This window comes from Panthera uncia, chromosome C2 (assembly GCF_023721935.1).
Source record: "Panthera uncia isolate 11264 chromosome C2, Puncia_PCG_1.0, whole genome shotgun sequence".
Taxonomy (NCBI): Eukaryota; Metazoa; Chordata; class Mammalia; order Carnivora; family Felidae; genus Panthera; species Panthera uncia.
Window position 1 is genome coordinate 2,090,766 of NC_064810.1, and position 18,725 is coordinate 2,109,490.

At 62.4% G+C, this 18,725-nt stretch overlaps 1 protein-coding gene across 1 annotated transcript; it reads right to left on the bottom strand.

The window, feature by feature from the left end:
* Nucleotides 1-2,374: 2,374 nt before the first annotated feature.
* PWP2 (PWP2 small subunit processome component) lies at nucleotides 2,375-18,655 on the bottom strand. The gene is made up of 21 exons (XM_049627739.1): nucleotides 18,383-18,655; nucleotides 16,774-16,886; nucleotides 15,643-15,737; nucleotides 15,338-15,437; nucleotides 14,346-14,489; nucleotides 13,371-13,506; nucleotides 12,893-13,110; nucleotides 12,473-12,616; nucleotides 12,223-12,293; nucleotides 11,665-11,801; nucleotides 11,064-11,212; nucleotides 10,764-10,911; nucleotides 10,390-10,540; nucleotides 9,404-9,584; nucleotides 8,291-8,438; nucleotides 7,753-7,861; nucleotides 5,923-5,988; nucleotides 4,974-5,192; nucleotides 4,697-4,847; nucleotides 4,437-4,511; nucleotides 2,375-2,936 (listed from the first exon to the last, which is right to left on the bottom strand). Exons 1-21 carry the CDS (start codon nucleotides 18,398-18,400, stop codon nucleotides 2,762-2,764), a joined length of 2,748 nt encoding a protein of 915 aa, XP_049483696.1. The 5' UTR covers nucleotides 18,401-18,655; the 3' UTR covers nucleotides 2,375-2,761.
* Nucleotides 18,656-18,725: the final 70 nt, after the last annotated feature.

An 18,725-nucleotide genomic window follows, 5' to 3' on the forward strand; every position in this document is an offset into this window, starting at 1 on the left:
TCGACGCAGTAGCGTGTCCCGCCGCCTGGGCAGCTGCTGCTGCCCTGGGCTCGGGGTCCCGGACCCCAGGGCGGGAAGCACCCCCTACCCAGCTGGGGCGGGCTGTGGCACCCGGGTCTGGCGCGGCTCGCGGCCGATAGAGAGTCAGACTCCAGACTTCGTTATTGTCCGCACTCCTGGGAGCAGCTCCTTGATGGCGAATAACCCACGTTCACATTTCAAGTCGTCTTTTCGTGGTGTTTGACTCGGTATCCGGATGGGAGCCCCCTCGGGGCTCCGCCTTCCGCATTTCCTGCAAGTTGAGCTTGGTTGGAAAGGCTCCCCGGGTCGGTTTGGGGCGAGGGCAGCCACGGGGATGTCTGTTTTCTGCTGCAGGCGCGCGCTGCCTCGGATGCACAGTGTCTCCATGCATTAAATCCTTGCTGAGTGGGGATAGCAGGACTCTTTCAGGTACTAGCTGGAATTCTCCCGTTAAAAATACCTAATTGTTATCCTGGATTCAGTCCACGTGAGCCGCCTGGATAAGTTCTTTATTATACTTTCCCTTAATCTATTATTTTGCAAACTAACAGGTGTCCAAGAGTTTATATGTAATATATATATATATTATATACATATGTATAAAACGTTTATTCATTTTTGAGAGACAACGTGTGAGTGGGGGAGGGGCAGAGAGAGCAAGAGAGACGGAGACAGAATCTGAAGCAGACTCCAGGCTTAGAGTCGCCAGCACAGAGCCTGACGCGGGGCTTGAACCCACGAACAGAGAGATCATGACCTGAGGTGAAGTTGGACTTAATCCACTGAGCCACCCAGGTGCCCCCAAGATAATTTAAGTGGTCACTTTTGGAAGCCACTGGAGGACTGCAGACATATTGTGCATTTCAACCCAAAGCTGCCACTGTCATTGATGTTTAAATTTTTCCATTTTTTAAGACGTAGGGTAAATCTCTGCATAGAGATCTTCCTGGGAAACTACAATAATACATTCAGGATATTCTAAAAGAACCAAAGATGAGCTTGAAACAATCACTGTCTTTATTCCTGAACCTTCAGTCGTGACCCCTCCATTTCTACAGATGGACCCAATTTCTTCTGGTCCCAAGAGAGCCATTCTCAATCCTTTCCCTGCAGCTGGGAACTCTCCCATGGGGATTCTGGCTTCTACACGGCTCCTGGGGGACCAGCGGGTGGGTGCGTTCATTTCTCCCCTCAGTGTCACCTCCAGAACATGAGCTGATAAGAGTGACAGAGTCACGGGGATGATGCTAACATGCACTGTGTCTCCATTTTGGGGAAGGGAGGGCTACAATGCAGATTCTGACTCAGTAGGGCTGGGAGCTGAGAGACGCCTCCCTGCTGAGCGTGTAGGAGGCCGGCCACATCTCCAGGCCCTGCAGGGCCCCCACCTCCCACTCCTCTGTCCTCTCCAGGGTCTGCTCGGCTACACTTTGTCAAACATAACGCCGCCGGTTATTTTACAGGCAAAAATGGGTTTGTTGGAGACAGGAGCCCTACCACCAAGCTGAAACTACAGTCAAACCACGGGGCGGTCCAGTGAAGGCTCATTTATAAAGTTGGGGGGGGGGGCGTGTTGTAAACAGTCCATTGGAGTAAACTGGGAGTTGGAAGTGTAGTGGATTCCCATTGGCTGGGCCGTTGCCAGGGCGGGAGGAAAGTCTCTCCTGGTTGGGGTCTGCAGTGGACCAGTAGCCATGGGGCTGAGAGCCTCCGCTGCTGGCCTCCCACCTGCACTCTAAACCAGTTCCCACTATCAATGTTCGTAACTTCAACGTGCACATGTGAAACTTAGCAAGAAAGCAGAGGTGCGTTGGAAAGACTGGCTGGTTTTCCACCCTCCGCGAGCGTGGGGAGAATTGTGGACACAAACACCCGGTGACACCTGCGCATGGGCCCTCAAGGGTTACAGGGCCCCCAGGCGCTTGCCCCACCCGCACCCGACCTTGTAGGCCTCCAGGCAGCCTCAGGGAAGAGCTGCACCCAGGTCGGCCCAGTTTCCTGACCCTGGTGGCCCTCACTACTGAGCCCTTGGGACAGGCCCCCAGCTGGGGAGAAGCTGGTTCTGTGCCCTGCTCGGTGAGGCTTTCAGGGGCCTTCCACGGAAGAGCATCTCGTGTCACCCCCTGCGCCTGCGTGAGCTCCCCAAGGGAGCTGTCCGGTCTCAGCTCTGGGGCTGCTAGCGTCCCTCCAAGGTCAGTGCACAGACCCCCGGGGCAGGCGGCCCAGGCTGGGGGCCACGAGGGTGATCCCACTGCCCTGCTCCTCCACGCCCCCTGCACAAGGAGGCCAACAGACAGGGGACCCTATCCCCCTGCACGACCCAGAATATGTTATAAACATTCTCAATTCAGAGTTCAGATTTAATCCACTTTTATGTACAAAACCTCATCTTTTTTATCTCTAAATATGTCGTCAAGAGTGTATTAAAAATATAAATAATAGTCCTACAAAATTTGAGTCTATACAAATGAACCCTTTTGCTTCTGTAAAAGGCGTTTTCAACAGGAGATGAGCAACGTTCGCGGTTACACCGCGGGCCCCGGGCCTGTGTGACGAGCCTGCGCTCTCGCTGCCGCTGCTGGCACGTCTGGTTCTCGTGGGAACAGGAGTCCCGGCGTGGGGACCTCCGCAGCCCTCAGACGGCCCTCCCACTCGCTTCCGGGCCCAGGCCGCGTGCTTCCATCTCTCCGGGAGTCTTAACCAAAACACGGGGGATGTGGGGTGGCGAACGCGGCCGGCTCTACACCAACTGTCTGTCCCCGTCTTCCTGTCCTTCCCCGAGCGGGTGCAGAGTGTCATCGTCGTCAGACGCATCCGCTTCCTCCTCGCTTCCCAGCGGCTCTGAGGGGCGCTTTATGCCCCGCTGCTTGGAAACTGCCAGAGCGTACTGGATGTTATAGCGGTTCCAGTCACAGCTGTGAAAAGCGCACAGGAGTCACGTCAGTAAGAGCAGCAGATTTTCTCTTCTATCAAGACTCTGGCTCACCCGGCACCCGCCTTCCCTGTGACCCTGAGAAAAACCAGCCAGGGACTACAGGAGCCCCCTCCCTGCCCCTCCTAACTCGGTTTCTGACCCACCCAGCCCTGCAGGAGTGGCTTCAAGGACCCAGCCGTAAGACCCACCTCTTCTGGTCCGCCCTCACCGCCCCTGCCCTTGCCTGGACCCCATCCCGATAGCTTCCCCAGCCCCACCAGACACGGAGGAAGGGCGGGTGCAGAGCTTGAAGGCCTTTTAGAGAGCAGAGAAGGACGCTCCCAATCAGGTCAGTCCCCACATTAACAAAATAAAGGGAAAAAATCACACCCTTGTCTCCATGTAGGAAGCCACCCGGTGAGAAGGAGTAAAAGGTAAGGGACTATTGAGGTGGAGTGCCCTGGTGGCTCAGTTAGGCTCTTGATCTCGGCTCAGGTCATAGGTCGTGGGATCGAGCCCTGTGTCCAGAGCCTGCTCGGGACGCTCTCTCCTCCTCCCTCTGCTTACGTGTGCATGTGCTCGCTCACTCTCTCAAAATAAATGAACTTTAAAAACAAACTGACCCCCCCCCCACAAACCTAGGTTTGGCAACGTAACCTAAGTGTTGCCTCCCCAATCAATACACAAAATCAATACACAAAATCAATACACAATCAATACACAATCCACAATCCACAATCCACAATCAATACACAAAAGCCTATGCGTCAGCAGCATGGACGTCCAAAGAACGAAGCATTTATCACACATCTACGTGAACGTGACAGAAGAATCCGTCTAACGAGAGGCACTTGGTCTCTGGGACTGAGCTCTGTCGAGTCACGGAAGCCTCAACAGAGAGAAGGCTCTTCTGAGCATGCGGCAGAATTTAACACAGACCCCTTTCGCCCCCTGGCGTGTTCCAGCGGGCGGCCAGGACACTAGGAGGAAGGGCTTGTTGTGGGCTGAACACTGAGGAGGCAGTTAAGGACAGACACAGGCCCTGCCTCTAGACACCGGGCAGTCACCAGCAAGGGCAGAGAACACGCTCCGGAAACAGGGCTGGGACACCTCAACGCTGACCCTGAAGACCGCAGACCCCCTACGTGCCCAGTCAACGGGCCCAGGAAAGGCCAAGCGGTGGTGATCACGGCCGCTGTGACTCTGCTGAGCCTCAGGGCAGGGGGCAGAAGGTGCACGAGCCACGAACGAACCATCCGGCGACAGGACAGAGAACTCGTTTCGTTGGGGGATCGCTCGAAACTCCCGGCCACACCCGCAGCCCGCCAGCCCCGAGTCCCACCGGGGGCGGCCCGTGCGCTCAGTAGTTCACCAGGGAGGGAGGGAACACCTCCCAGTGTTTTGTCCCCAAAACAGACGACTCAGGGGGCAGCCCCCAGCGTGGAACCAGCCGGCGACGGGCCACCCCGCCCCACCCACTGACCCCACCAGCCACACGTACAGTTTGGAGACACTGTCCAAGTGCCGCTGGATGCTCTTCTGAAGGAACTGAACGGCCGGCAGCACCTTCCCTGCTCTGGAAAGGAGACTCGTCTCAGCGCACAGCACTCGCCGAGGCGCCAGCTGTGCCCTCTCGTGTGTGTGTGTGTGTGTGTGTGTGTGTGTGTGTGCGCGCGCGCGCGCGCAAAGCTCCCCCTTTGACCTGCAGCAAAGCGCAGCTGAGCGACGGGAGACAGGCGTCACAGCTGACGCACCCCTCACCTAGACTTCAGCTTCTGCCCGTGCACGAGGAGCAATTTCTGAGTCCATATGAGGTAGAATTCCAGGTGGCGAGACACTTCGAAGGAGGAAGCCAAGAACTCCAGCACCTTCTCCACGTACAGCTCAGGAAGCGAGGAGCTGACCACCTCGACTGCGGGGGGAGGAAACTGTGCTCACTCTGCCAAGAACTCTCCCTCGGGAGAGAAGGCGAGCGCGGCCTAGACCCCACCCCGCGCGTGCAGGGGCCGAGAAGCTGCCGGGCCCGTCCGGCGCTCACCCTCGTCCCAGGGCACCGACTCCAGGACCTCCTGTAGCAGCGTCCACTCGTTGAGCCGGAAGGCCATGAGGATGGCCCTGGTCAAGTCCTGCTGGCGCACGGCCGCCCGGATGCGTGCGGGGGTGACGTCGGTGTCCAGCTCAAAAGGGTCAAACAGCATCTGGGCGTCCAGGGAGTAGACGAGGAGCCCCTCGGTGGTGGTGGCGGCCCAGCAGCGCCCTGGGAATTAGGCAGTCGGGGGGTTTCCTGAACACCCGCTTTTACTTAAAAGGCACCGAGCAAGTCCCCGCGGTCCCAAGAGTATCAGCAAGAAAGGGGCACGGGGACGCCCGCCCCCCGCTCCCACCCCAGCCACCAGCCGCTTCAGGGCAGAGCCCGTGTGCGTCCGCTCGCGTCCCGCGAGCACCAGGCCCGGTCAGGTCCTCCGTGAGCCTGTGGGCTTCCGGCTCTGCGGCAACGTGGCGTCCCCACTGTGGAGCCGGCGAGACTGGGCCACGGTCTGCACCCCGACTCGCACGGCCGTGCTCGGCCACGTGCCGTTCTGTGCCCTGCTGCCTCCGCCTCCCCATCGATGCCGGGGAGTGTCGGCCGTCACCCCCCGGACGAGCCCACTGCAAGCCCCCCTCCTGTCCGCCCTGCGGGACCGCATTTACCTAACGGTCCCAGACCCTGCGGGCACAGACCCTCCCCTGCCGCGCTGCAGACTGGCACACGTGAGGACGCTCGGTGCAGCCGCCTGCCTCCGCCTCAAAGCCCAGCGTGTCGGGAGCGAACAAAGACCACACGTCACCCGTGGAGGACAGCGAGGCCCAGAGCCAGCCAGAAGCTGTGACCAACCTCGTCACTGCCACAGAGGTGCCAGGCCCACCACGTGCACCGTGGGCCCGGAAGCCCATCGGGACCAACCCCCACGCTTCCCGGCACCCACGACCCACTGGCCGGGGCTCACCTGTGGGAGAGAAGCGAAGCGAAGTCACCCGGATTTCAGGCTTCAAGTGCCGAGAGCTCATGTCACCTGGAACACAGGGCCCTTGCGGTTACAGGGCAGCCCTCTCCCGCTGCGAAAGGAGGGCTGCCCTGCTGCTCCAGGCCCAGCGGGAGCGGCGGCTCTGGCCCCTGGGCCCCGCGGGGAGTCTTGTGCCAGGGCCCCAGATGCTGTTTCACAGGCGCCGCTGGCCTCCGCGGACGAGCCCCTGGAGCACACGCTCCTGTGGGCGTTCAGCCTGGCCGACAGACACCTGCCCTATTCTGCGAAAAGGCCTTGGCACAACCCAAAGGCTGAGGGCAGGGTGGCTCCAGTCCCCACCGGCCACTCTGCCAAGCACTCTGTGCAGTGCACAAGACGCACGACCTCACATGGCAGCTCTGTGGGGTGGGGGCTCATCCTCACTGGTCACCACCCTATGCACCTGTAGGGGCTCGTCCTCACTGGTCATCGCCCTGTGCATCTCCTCTGGAAACCTATTTTAGTTTAACTTTTTGAAGTTTATTTATTAGGACAAAGAGAAAGAGCAGGAGTGGGGGAGGGGCAGGGAGAGAGGGAGAGAGAGCCTCCTAGGCAGGCTCCACACTGTCAGCACAGAGCCTGACGCAGGGCTCGAACCCATGAACCACGAGATCGTGACCGGAGCCGAATTCAAGAGTAGGAGGCTCAGCCAACTGAGCACCCCCAAGGCGCTCCTGAAATTTGTTTTCAAATCTGCGGTGTGAGGGGTGCTATGTTCTAAGCTCAACGACACGTACATCACCTGAGAAAAGGCTCCTCTCTGCCTGGCCCCCAGCCACCCGGAAGCCAGCTCAGCAACACTTCGTGTGTATCTCCCCACAAATTCTCTCTGGGGGCTCTCGACCTCAGGGGGACCAACACACGGGGCTGGGTTCTCATGGGTCCAGCGGACCCCTCAGTCCCCCACACTCACCACCAACAGTGCCTGTTCTGCTCGAGTTGTGACAATCAAAGGTCTCCAGACACAGGGCACCCGGGTGGCTCAGTCGGTTGAGCGACCGACTTCGGCTCAGGTCGTGATCTCATGGTTTGTGGGTTCGAGCCCCGCATCACGCTCTGTGCTGATGGCTCGGAGCCTGGAGCCCGCTTCGGATCCTGTGTCTCCCTCTCTCTCTGCCCCTCCCACACTCATGTTCTGTCTTTCTCTGTCTCAGAAATAAACATTAAGAAACTTAAAAAGAAAAAAAAAAGGTCTCCACACAGGCTGAGAAGCACCCTTGCCCATCACTGAGGGCTTACAGACCCCACTCTTGTTAAGAGGTTCCCGAGAAGGGGCTCGGTGGAGGCAGGGCTGCTCCAGGGCCCACGGCGATCGTGTGGTCCTGGGTCTGTCACCCAGCCAGTCGCTGAGGAGCCCCCACTCCCCAGCGTGCATTGTGGGCCCAGAGGCACGTGGTGGGGCACGAGCCACGGCTGGAATGAGCCGACCCAGGCCAGCACGGGGAAGGGGGGGCGGGGGGCGGGGAGCTGCGCAGCAGCTGCTTGCCCAGGGCTGGCACAGGGGCTCTCTAGCTGGCGGCGTCCCCTCCTGACGGTCTACCAGGCCCCCGGCTCTCCTGCCCCGTCCCCGTGAGGGGCACGCACCCTGTGGGCCTCCTGGACCGCCAGCTCCCTGACCCCGGAGCCCTCCCTGTGGCCCACGTGTGGGTGAGCGCGAGGCACAGGGCCGGGTGCCAGCCGCTGAGCCAGGCTGCTATCACGCGGGTAAAGGAGGTGGGCAGCGCAGCCTGCTGTGGCCGGGGCCTCTGGAGACACGAGGGGTCCTCCGCTCACCTTTCTTCACACCCGGCAATGGGATCGCGACTCCGTCCTCTGCCCCGGCGTCCTGATCGATTAGCGCCAGGTTGCCAAACTCTGTCATTTTCCTCCGGTTCAGAAATTCCTAGAAGGGCAAAGCTCCAGATGTCTAACTTGTCCCCTGTCCCCTGCCTTCCTCACATGCCACAAATACTGACGGAGACCCAGCCCCGTGTGGGATGCACGTGGGACACGCGTCCCTACCCGCTGCGCAGCAGAACCCGCCCTCAGAGCTGCTGCGGACGTGCAGGGGCCCCGCTGCCACCACCACGGCGGTCAGATTCCCTAATGCGCTGCACCGAGGGCTCCCATCAGCCTCCACAAGGCCGGCACATGTGGGGCGTCTACCCCCTCAGCCTGTCAGCGTTTCCTCAGGGAAACGGGGACACCTGCGCCCAGAATCCCTCGGGAGGGGGCGGGGACCCAGGCAGGCACACACATGCCTAGAGCCTTCTCCCGGTCCCCGTGGCGCCAGGACGTGGGGAGGGCAGCCCAGACCCGGGCACCCGCTCACCTCCATGGCGTCCAGGGAGAGGTTGCGGGAGATCTCGAACTTCTTCCTAAGGATCTGCTCCTTGACGTGATAGATGCACACGAACTTGGACATCCCTCCCGCCAGGACGCTCTGGCCGTCCGCAGAGTAGCACAGAGTAGTGAAGGCCCTGAGCAGAGGGGACACACACACGCTCACCCCCAGGGACCCCTAGCGTGTGGCGCTCCCTCAAAGCCCAGCAGGCATCGTCCGCGGGGCTCTGGCCTAGGGCTCACAAGGCTCCGAGGCAGCAGGCCCCCCAAGAAGGGACCTCCCAACGGACATGGCCCTTTCACGAAAGGACCGCATGGCTCCAGTCACGATGCTTCCTTGCTGAAGTCAGAAGGAAAAGGAGGCCACCGTGCCTGTCACCCACAAGGCAACCACGGGCAGGGGGGCCTCCTCGGCCCTGCATCCCCGGAAACCAGGTGCCTACAGGCCTGGCCACGGGAGACGACTGTCCCACACACCAAAGGGCACGACCGACAGAAGAGAAAATAAACACGTTCACGCTTGAAAACACACCAGAGAAAACGAAGAGAACCCACAGAGCAGAAAAGAGATTTCCAAGGGACAGGTCTGTCGGGGAGCTCCCGTCTCGAATACATACACCACTCGAGAAACACACAATTAAAACAAGCAAATGCCCTGGACAGACGCTTCTCCAGACACGACGTCCAGACGGCCACTCGGCCTGCGAAAACGTGTTTGACAGCATCGGTCCTTAAGAAAAAGATAAGTCAGCGCCACATCGAAACATCACCTCACGCCCCGTCCCACGAGGCTGCGATTTAGAAAAAACTGGCAGTAATGGGCGGGGACGGGGACAGGGACGTGGGGAAACCGGGACCCTTCCTGCTGCCGGCGGGGATATCAGATGGTGCCGTCACTTTGCAAAACACTCCAGCAGTTCCTCGAAAAAGTGAACCTGGGTTACCTGGTGACCCCGCCCCAAGAGCCACACCCAAAAGGAGCAGAGGCAGATGTGCAAACACCAGTCCCCGACGGTCCACAAGGCCAAGGGGGGGAAAGACACGGACACCCGCCAACCGCAAACCCAACCCGGGCTCTGCACCCGCTCACTGAGGCACTCACTTCCCCTTGGCCGAGTGCTTGGCGGTGACCTTGTCCAGCTCCTTCCTGCCCGTCTTGAGGTCGTGCCTGCCCTCGATGGAGCCCGTCTGCACGGCGTTCTCGGGGTCCCAGAAGGTGATCTGTGAGTTCAGCGTGGCGACAGCCAACTCTGCCCCGTCGGGACGGAAGGTCACAGCCAGGGCTGAAAAGAGACACGTGATCAGGGCCAGAGAAGGAGCCCAGCCGGCAGGAGGCCACGCCCTCCGTCCTCAGCCGGTGTCAGTGCAGGAGAGCCAGGCGAGCACCAGTGGAGGCACACGGAAGCTCCCCCAGACAAGCCCCACCCTGCGAGGGAGGCCCCGGGGCCTGCGCTAGCGAGGGCAGGGCTCCAACTGCCTCAGGGGGCGAGAGGGTCCGGGTGGGGTCACGAGACAGGCAGGAGGCCAGCCTGCTGGGAGGGGCCGGGGGCGAGGGGCCAGGCCCGGCAGGGGTGCGGCACACGGAGAGCGGGACACAGGTGATTCTGACAGAACCGCGGGACGGACTGGACACAGACGACCTGGAGGCCCTGCAGACACAGGCCGCCGGCCGGCCGTGAAGAGCACGAACCAGAGCCGAGCGGGGTGGCGGGAAGCAGAGACACCGCACAGGCCGCGAGTCCCAGGGGCCCACGACGCGAACGTCACGCGTGCGGGGCAGGAAAGCTTCGCCTGCACGCGCACACGGCCGGAGTCCGGGTGGCAGGGCCTCCCAGCCTACCGTCACCCCGGAGTCCTCCCCGAGGCTCCGCCCGACAGCGCTGGCTGCTTCTCGGGGCCGGCAGTTGAGCAAGCCAGCGCGCGAGGCCCCCGACACCGAGGGACACCACGCCCGGGGCGGCGAGGGGTCTTGGAGTTACATCGGAACCCACAACCAAGATGGACGGGCAGCGCCCCGTCTAACGCAGCCTTCCTCGCTGTGTCAGAACTCCCGCCCGCCAGCCCCCCTCCCCTGGCCCGTGCACCCACCATCCGAGGTCAGGCCCAGCGTCTCCGTGGTCCTCCAGCTGTCTGCCATGTCCCACAGGCGCACCGTCCTGTCCCAGGAGGCACTGGCCAGGACAGACTTCACCGGGCTAAAGCACAGACTGCTGATGGGGCCCTCGTGGCCGGACAGAACCTGTGGCGGCCGAAGAGGAGGTATGAAGAGGCCACCCGCCCCGAGGGTGCCGTGCACGAGGTCCCGCTGCCCCGAGGATGCAGGACGGGCTGGCTGTATCCCCGCAGGAAGGGAGGAGCCCCGGCCGGAAGCCGGAGCTGCTTGCTCCCCGCGGGTCTGCAGAGGCGCCCCTCTTGCGTGTGGCTGCGCCCCCGACCCCGGCCCCCAGCCGTGCGGCTCTTACGTCCAGGAGCCTGCCCGTCTGCATGGACCAGATGAAGACCTCGAAGGAGTCCTGCGCCCCGGCCGAAACGACCTCCCCGCTGCAGTCCACGGCCACGCAGGAGAACTGGGTGGGCCGTGGAGACGTGAAGGTGCGGAAGTTCCGGTACCTGCCCCGAGACACGAGTCCAGCTGGCAACACTCAGAGTCCCGGACACCCCCGCTCAGGTTCCTGGGGCCTCCCCGAACCCTCGTCTATACGCCCGCGACCCTTGCCTCGCGATCACGGCCCGCCCCAGAGAAAGACTGTTAGAAAGGTCACCTGTGAAGGTCAAAGGCACGCACGGTCCCATCCATGGAAGAGGTCACGATGACATAGCCAGTGGCAGTGAAGGTCACGCCGGTGACCCCACTCGAGTGCTCCGTAAAAGTGACGAAGCAGAAGCCACTGAGGGTGTTCCACACCTTGACCTGCAGCGCGGAGAGGGAGGCTGGCACCAGCTCAGGACCACACACACGCACACATGTGCGCACTCCACCGTGTGCCCGCCGAGCCTAGAGACGCCATCTGCCCCTTGCCTCTCTGCCGCCTCCACGTGAGGGAGGGTAGAGGTCTGTGGGGCCTGTGTCACCCTGGGGCGTACACGCACCCACATGCCACGGCTGCCGCCACGGACAAGCGGGTGCACGTGTGCGGGAATCCGAGCCAGAGACAGAGAAACAGCCAGCCGGCCCCGGGTCATTTGTGAACCCCTCCCCACGAGCCCAGATGAAGCGGGGCGAGCCCGTGAGTTCCGGGCTGAACCCCGGAGCTGGAGCCTGGGTCTCCCCGGCTGGGCCAGCCCCCGGTGCCCCAGCCAGCAGACAAGGCCCCACGTCCTTCCCGCCCCAGGCCACGGCCCTGGCCACCTGACCAGCCCCACCTTGCCGTCATCCCCGCCGGTGACGATGTACTGCCCGTCGGGGGAGTAGGCCAGAGACACCATGCTGTTGAAATGGCCCTGCTGCTTGAGCACGTAGGACTCACTCTGCCACTCCCACACCAGCAGCTGGCCCAGGCCTACGGAGCACACGTGGGGAGCGGCTGGGGACCTGCCCACCATACTGTGCCCCGCGCCCCATCGGGTCCTGCCTTGTGCCGGCACCGGACCGCCCGACCCACCGAGGCCAGTGCCTCTGTCACCCTCCACCTGAGTGAGGGAACCTGGCAGGGACGCTGCCACCCCGTGTCACTGCCTCGCGGTGGCCCCGTCACCTAACGCAGCCCACCCGAGGCCCACGGCCATGGGCCCGGCTGACGGAGACAGGGGCTCAGCAAGCGAGGCGTCGCTGGTGGACTTGCGCCGCTGCTCCTGACAAGGGCCGCTGGCCGACCAGCTGTGCTCGCTGGCACTGGGTCCCGGAGGCGAGGGGACCGCAGGCGGTCGTCCTGGGACAGGAGATCCGTTCTTGTTCTGGCCGGACCCGGCACAAAGACGAACCTGCACAGCCAAAGGCGATCCAGTCTCCGGAGCCGTTGACAGCGATGGAGGCGACCCTCTGATCGGAGACGCTGGGCAGGAAGGCGGGGCATCTGAAAAGGGCGGGCAGGCGGCACCACGAGCCCACTCTGCCCACCGCCCGCCTGGCCGTCCCACAGCCTCACCCCGCACGGCCCTGCACTCACTCCCCACCGTCGTCCGGTGGGGCCGGCGAGCACGCGTGCAACCTGCCATTCCCCCCGGCCCTCACCTCAGGGAGTGGATGAGGTTGAACTCGGGGAGCTCGTGAAGGTGGAAGATTCCAGAGGCAAAGCCGGTGACCAAGAGGTGGGTCTTTTTGTGAAAGGCCGCAGCAGTCAGGTTGTTGAAATCTCCCTCCTTATTGAAAAAGTACCTAAATGGACGGGGGGTCAGAAGAGCCGTGGATGGAGAGCGGGGCGCCAGGCCCATCTCATGCCTGTGCCCCAGGCCAGGCGCCCCGGCTCCATGCAGGACACGGGCCCTGCTGCAGCGGCCTCTCCTTCCCTCTGCCCGAGGCTCTCCCCGCCCTGACCCTGCACCTGGGACACCAGGCGGCCTCCCGGCTGGTTCCCAGGCCCTCTGTGCCTCCTTGTCACATCTCAGCCTTGGAGGGCGCGAGGCCCCCGCCAGCCTCTGTGAGGACACCTACTTGGCCAGCCGAGAGTATTTCACTTTTCCCTGCTGCTCCTCCGGGGCCGGTGCGGATTTCCCCCGGACTGTGGTCTCCTCCTCCCGCTCCTCCTCCTCCTCCTCTTCCCCCTGCAGCAGATCTGCCTTCCAGCCCGTGGGGGCTTTCGGCCTCAGGCCTTCGGGGGAGGTGTCACACTGCCACACACACAGGGCCCCGTCCTGGCTGATCGTGTACAGCTGGAAAAGGAAGCGTGTGGGAGTGGGTACGGGTCAGCCCGCGCCAGCCACGTGGTGGACAAAATCCCACATAGCTACATCCGTCTGCAGCCTGCCCCTGAGCACTGGCAGAGACGATGGCCAACGGGCAGCCAACAGGTGCCGCTGGCTCCTGAACACCCCAGGTAACCCGGGGGGCACCTGTGTCTACAGGGGCCGGGGTGGGGGGGCAGCTGGTGAGTAGCTGAGATCTGGGACGCCATCGGGCGGGTGAAACGTACATCTAGGCTGCCGGATTCAAAGAAGCAAGCCACGATCGCGTCCTTGTGTCCTCCCAGCGCATAGTAGATGAGGTTGTCCCAGCGCTCAGCTCCGAAAACCCACGCGGACATGTCTTTGCTCCCGACCGCAAAGCACCTGGACAAAAGAGACTCAGCTCGTCCTCGGGGTTTGTGGTGGAGCTCCACACAAGCGCGGGGGAGAGACCCAGGGAGACCAGCCGGGCCTGCGCTGCACCGATCTGCGTGTCTTGGTGGACGGGTCACTGCCCTCCCCACAGGGCAGCCCAAGGGAGCCCTGAGAATGGACCACCACGCCCACGGGGTGCCGCGCGGGGGGCCCGGCTTAGGGCATGAACACAGGCAGACGCGGGAATAGGCATCGCCTCGCGGAAGAGGCAGGAAGGCATGGCTACAGGGCGCCGCCCCTGCCCGTCCATAGAGGAGCCACACGCTAGGAGCACGAGGCCATCTCCCGCAGACACGACTGTGCCCCACCTCTCACCCGGTGGTGGCCGGTGTGCAAAGCGGCACTGACCCCCAGCCTCCACCGTCCCCGTGCGCACAGTACAGGGCAGCTGGGAGCGAGCAAGCGGCTGAGGTGCCTTTCAGGGCGGTTAGGGGTGCGGCCGTGAGGGGACGGGGCCGGCCCCCATGTTGGGAGCAGCTCCCGACTCTGCCGTGGACACAGCTGCTCCGCCCATCTGGTGGCACCGACCGGGCCGCGACACACCGGATACAGCATCCCCAGCAAGGCTGCCATCTCGCGCTCCGTGTCCAGGGGCGGATGCCCCAGGCAGCGCAGGCCCCACTCAGAACCAGGAGCCCATCCTGCCTCCAGCACCTCGTGAGGCTGGACGGAGGCCATTCCAGACCGAAACTCTGGTCTTCGACCAGAGTCACCAGGCTCCCCCCCGCCCCCCCCAACAAGAGGCCAGCTACTAGGCGTCCCCCTCAGGCCCCGCCCGCAGGCCTCACCGGGAGTCGTCCGTCCAGTCGATGCACGTGGTCTCATCGTACGGCCCAAAGTAGGTTTTGTCCAGGACGAACGCGTTGAATTCCCGCTTCCTCCCAGGGGCGTGGTACATCTGAGCGATGTTGCCTTTTGTGACAACGAACTTCCTGCCAAAGAAAAGGGCCATTGATCCATAAGACCCATGGAGTCCCGAGACCAGCTCAGCCTCTGAGGACAGTGCACGTGCTACGAGGCGATTTCCTATGAGAGGCAAAACATAGGGGCCTGCCTCTCCATGGCCCCCAGGCCCCCTCTCCTCCTATAGGGACTGAGGCCAAAGAAGGACAGGGGGACGGTCAGAGAGACAGACCGACCCTGCAGGCACCCTGAATGCTGCCACACCTCTGGCCGCCCGCCAGCCTGGGACAGACGCCCTGGGAGCCGGAAGGACAACAGGGCTCTGCACGACGGGCGCTGGGGAGTGGCCACTGCCTTGGAGGCCGTTCTAAGCAGTTTCTGAGTGTGGACGTGGAACGGGGGCTCACGGCCGAAATCCAGGGCTGCCCCCTCCAGGGCACATCCGGGTCAGCCTGGGTGTGAGCATGCTGGGAACCAGCCCCCTCTCCTGTGGCCCTTGGACCCAGAGCAAGGCTGGGTCCAGCCAGGGCCCTGTCTGCACACAACATTCTCACTGCGCACGTCGAGGCTGGGGGTCAGTGCCACTCAGAGACAGGGGCCCCTCTGTGGCTCTGCTGTCTGGAGGCCACAAGATCCTCCTGAGGACAGTGGCTGTTCTGGAGGCGGTCCTGGACAAGGACCTTCGGAATCTCCCGCTCAGGGTGGGAGCCCCAGCCCTCAAGTAGGGGGAGCGGGGCCTGTGGCCGTGCAGCCCTGCGGGAGCCCAGACGCGCATGAAGATGAGGCCTGAGCACAGGCTCCTGCGCTGCCACCTCCCGTCGAGAGAGCCCCCCCGAGCCCCGCCGTGCGGGTCATGGAGGCCACACCAAGCCCTCACCTGCCGTCAGGGGAGAAGGACACGCTGTGCACGGAGCCCTTAAAGTGGAAGTGATGGAGCACGGACCTGCAGACCAGGCTGACCAGCAGCGCGTCCCCCCCTGCAGGAAGGGAAAGTGGCGGATGTGCGGTCACCCCAGACGGGACACCCAGGCGCATCTGCGTCCCCCCCCCCCCCCACCCTCATCCCAAAGCCCACCCGGACCGCAGGCAGGACCGCGGAGGCCTACGCCCCCAGCGGGACAGGGTGACGGCCTCGTGTGTCCCAACCACCTGAGCCGCTGTTTCCCGGCCAAGGGCACTTACCTTCATCGACGATGATGGCCAGGCGGCCGTCTGGGGACAGCCCGACACACTTAACGTTGTACCGAGTGGCCAAGGGCAAAGTGCTGGATTTGTTGCTAGGAGACAAAACCAGAGCTGTGTCCTTGGTCTCAGTTGTCAGACGAGGGGGGCAGGGGTGGCCTGAGACCCTTCCCCTCCCCACCCTTCCTGTCCCTTCCTGGCTCTGGGGCCAGAGCTCCTGGTTGGGAAAGCAGAAAGAAAAACAGGTCCTCGGAGAGTATCTGGTAAAGCAGATTAAAAACCTTAAAACTGGGCTTCGGTTTGCCAATTTTGTTTGTAGAACCACATCTGGGGAGAATTTTACAGACGTTACAAAGTCGGAAAACTGGAAACAAGCTACACGTTAACAGAAAGGGTTAACCACAAGGTCGGCACACGTAGGCAGAACTGTTCTTACAGAGCTGGGAGAGTGTGCAAAAACGGAAAAAGAACGTTAAAGACGGGTAGCCGCTGCTCAGAGTCTAACTTGGTTCCCTACTGTCCTACTTTCTAGTTTTCCTCCGACGAGCACGTGCTCCTTGCTCCAGCCAGCCCCAGCAGATGTCATTTAAACGCAACGGCAGCCGTGACGGTCACGCCTGCACTTGGCCCTGAGTTCCCCCACCAGCACTGCTCTCAGGAGCTTCAGAAGTCCCCCTCGGCAAAGACGTGGACCATCGTCCCACCGTACAGACAGGCTGAGGCCTGCAGAGCAGGACAGAAACCCGGGCGACAGGAGGGTCTCACCCCGGCCACACGACTGTGGGAAGCGGTGACAACCGCTCAGGAGTCCTTCCCCTTGAGAAGGAAGGACAGAGCCACATGCTCGTCCGGGAGGACAGCACACCCAGCAGGCAGAACTGAGCCGCAGTGAGCCGGCGACAACGCAGCCCAGCAGCGGGAGCTCTGCCCTGGAGGTGAGGTCAACAACCTAGATACTGGGCTTCAGCTGAGGGACCAGGCGCACTCCTGACCCGCTGACACTCCGTATACCCTCGAACAGGCTTTCGGGCTGCGGCACTTAACGGGGGCACTAGTGAGAGGAAGGCGCGGTCAGCTTTTGCCCACACGCCATAGCGGTCACTGTCGTTAACATCTTGGTAACGCACTTACTTTTTAAGGTCAAACACCGTCACTCTGTTTCCCACAGGACTAATAACTGAATTTCCATCGCATGTAAAATTTAAGTTTCCACACCGATAGACTGTCCCCAGCAAATTCGAAAACTGGAAAGAAAATAAAGCCATCTTAACACAACAAAAGTACAAAAGTCTCAATTTTGGGAAAGGGCTAAACGAGGCCTCTCTCTGGTCAAGGAGACAGCACAGACTCCCTGCTCCCCCCAGGTCCCTGGTCATTCCTGGGGTCCCTCCAGGCATCCCCTGGGACACTTGCTGGCCACCTGTGCAGCCCAGCCTTGAGCGAGAGGGAGGGAAGCAAAGTGAGCCCAACCTCCAGGGGCCCTAAGCTCCTACTGAGGTGGGGGAGGGGCACTGGGAGTACGTGGGACGCGTACAAGGACAGAGGCGTTTGCCAAGTGCAGAAGAGAACAGGACCCACGTTTCAGGAGGAGAAAAGGGCACTCCAAGGGCATCTGGGGCTCAAGGCTTCTTGAACAAAGTAACCTGCTGGGCTCCAATTAATTAGCTGATTCATTCATTCATCGCCAAACTCATGTGTTCCCTGGACATGCTGCTGGATGCTGGGGTCTGTGCCCTGATGCCCTCATAGTCTATGTCCAGGGGGCGGGGGCACTGAAGAAGTTACTACAGAGCATGTGTAGCGATTGGAAGAGAGAGGTAGTTCCGAGACTGGTCAGGGAAGGACCCCTGGAGGGGCCGCCAGAACCAGAACCTAGAGAGAAGGAGCCAGCAGGACCAGCGTCTGGAAGTGATGGCCCTCATAACCTCAGGGAGCTCAGAGGGAGAAGCCTGGCCAGCTGAGAACATTTTAAGCAGAGGCCGGCTGTGATTCAAATCCCTTCTTCTTTTTTTTTTTTTTAAAGACCATGCTCACCACAGCAGGAACAACAGGGAGAGCAGGAGGGAGGCGGTTAGGTGATGCTGTCCCGACCAGGAAGGTGGCCCCAAGGAATGGAGAGAGCGGGTGAAGTGCAGCCGCCAGAGAGAAGCTGGCTATGGGCGGGAGGAGAGCCGCCACCCAGCCCCTCCTGGTTTGGGTGGCAGGGGAAGAGAGCACTGAGGGGCAAGCGCCAGCAAGTGTGGGGTGGCGCTGAAGAAGGCCTGCGCTGTGGCCAGAGCCAGGCCAAGGCGCTAAGGACCTGGCACGAACCAGGGAGAGAGGCACGCGACCAGGCAGGAGGCCGGGGGCAGAAGTACCCTCAAGAATTGGGACCCACAAGGTGTGGACGGGGCAAACCTCCAGTGTCCCCACCATCGGGCAGCCACGTGACCCTGACAGCGAAGGAAGATGAAGGCGACGTTCCGGGGCTCGGCTCCGCGGCTCCTCTGCCCGCGTGCAGCCGGGAATCAGGCCTTCAGTCCAGGGCTGGCCTGTCCATGCTCATCCCGCTAGGGCTCCGTTCTCTCCCGCGCCCACACCTGCCGCTTGGGGGCCGGGGCCCGCCTCTCCGTCCGGGTCCGGGATGTCCGCCCATGGCCCTGGGGCCGGCCGCGCAGGTTACAGGCTGAGAGACAGTGCGGCCCCACCGCCCCCAACCCCGGACCCAGCGCCGCGGCCCCGGTCCAGCGCCCTCGCTCACCCGGTAAGCGAACTTCATCGCGGCTGCCGCACGTGTGCTGTCGAGAAGCCTCTGCCTCCAGGACTGCCAACCCCAAGAGAGCGCTTCCGGGAGTGGCCGCGGCGCCGCACCACGGCGCCCCCAGGCGACCCGGAGGGACGGTGCAGCCCGAGACTTAGCCCTGCCCACAGGCCACGCCCCCTTCTCCCTGAGGCAGCGTCCCGGCCCGCGGGTCCCGCCCCCACTCCTCCCCGAGGCGGAGTCTCAGCCTCCGACTCCTCCCCGAGGCGGAGACCTAGCTCTCAGGCCCGCCCCCGCTCCTCCCCGAGGCGGAGCCCGCCAGCCACGTCCCCACCCCAGGCGG

Coding starts and splice junctions, on each gene's coding strand:
- PWP2 (XM_049627739.1), bottom strand. Junction 13,507..14,345: donor GACTGGACGGACGACTCCCG/GTGAGGCCTGCG, acceptor TCTTTTGTCCAG/GTGCTTTGCGGTCGGGAGCA. Junction 5,989..7,752: donor ATTGCCGGGTGTGAAGAAAG/GTGAGCGGAGGA, acceptor CCTGTGTTCCAG/GTGACATGAGCTCTCGGCAC.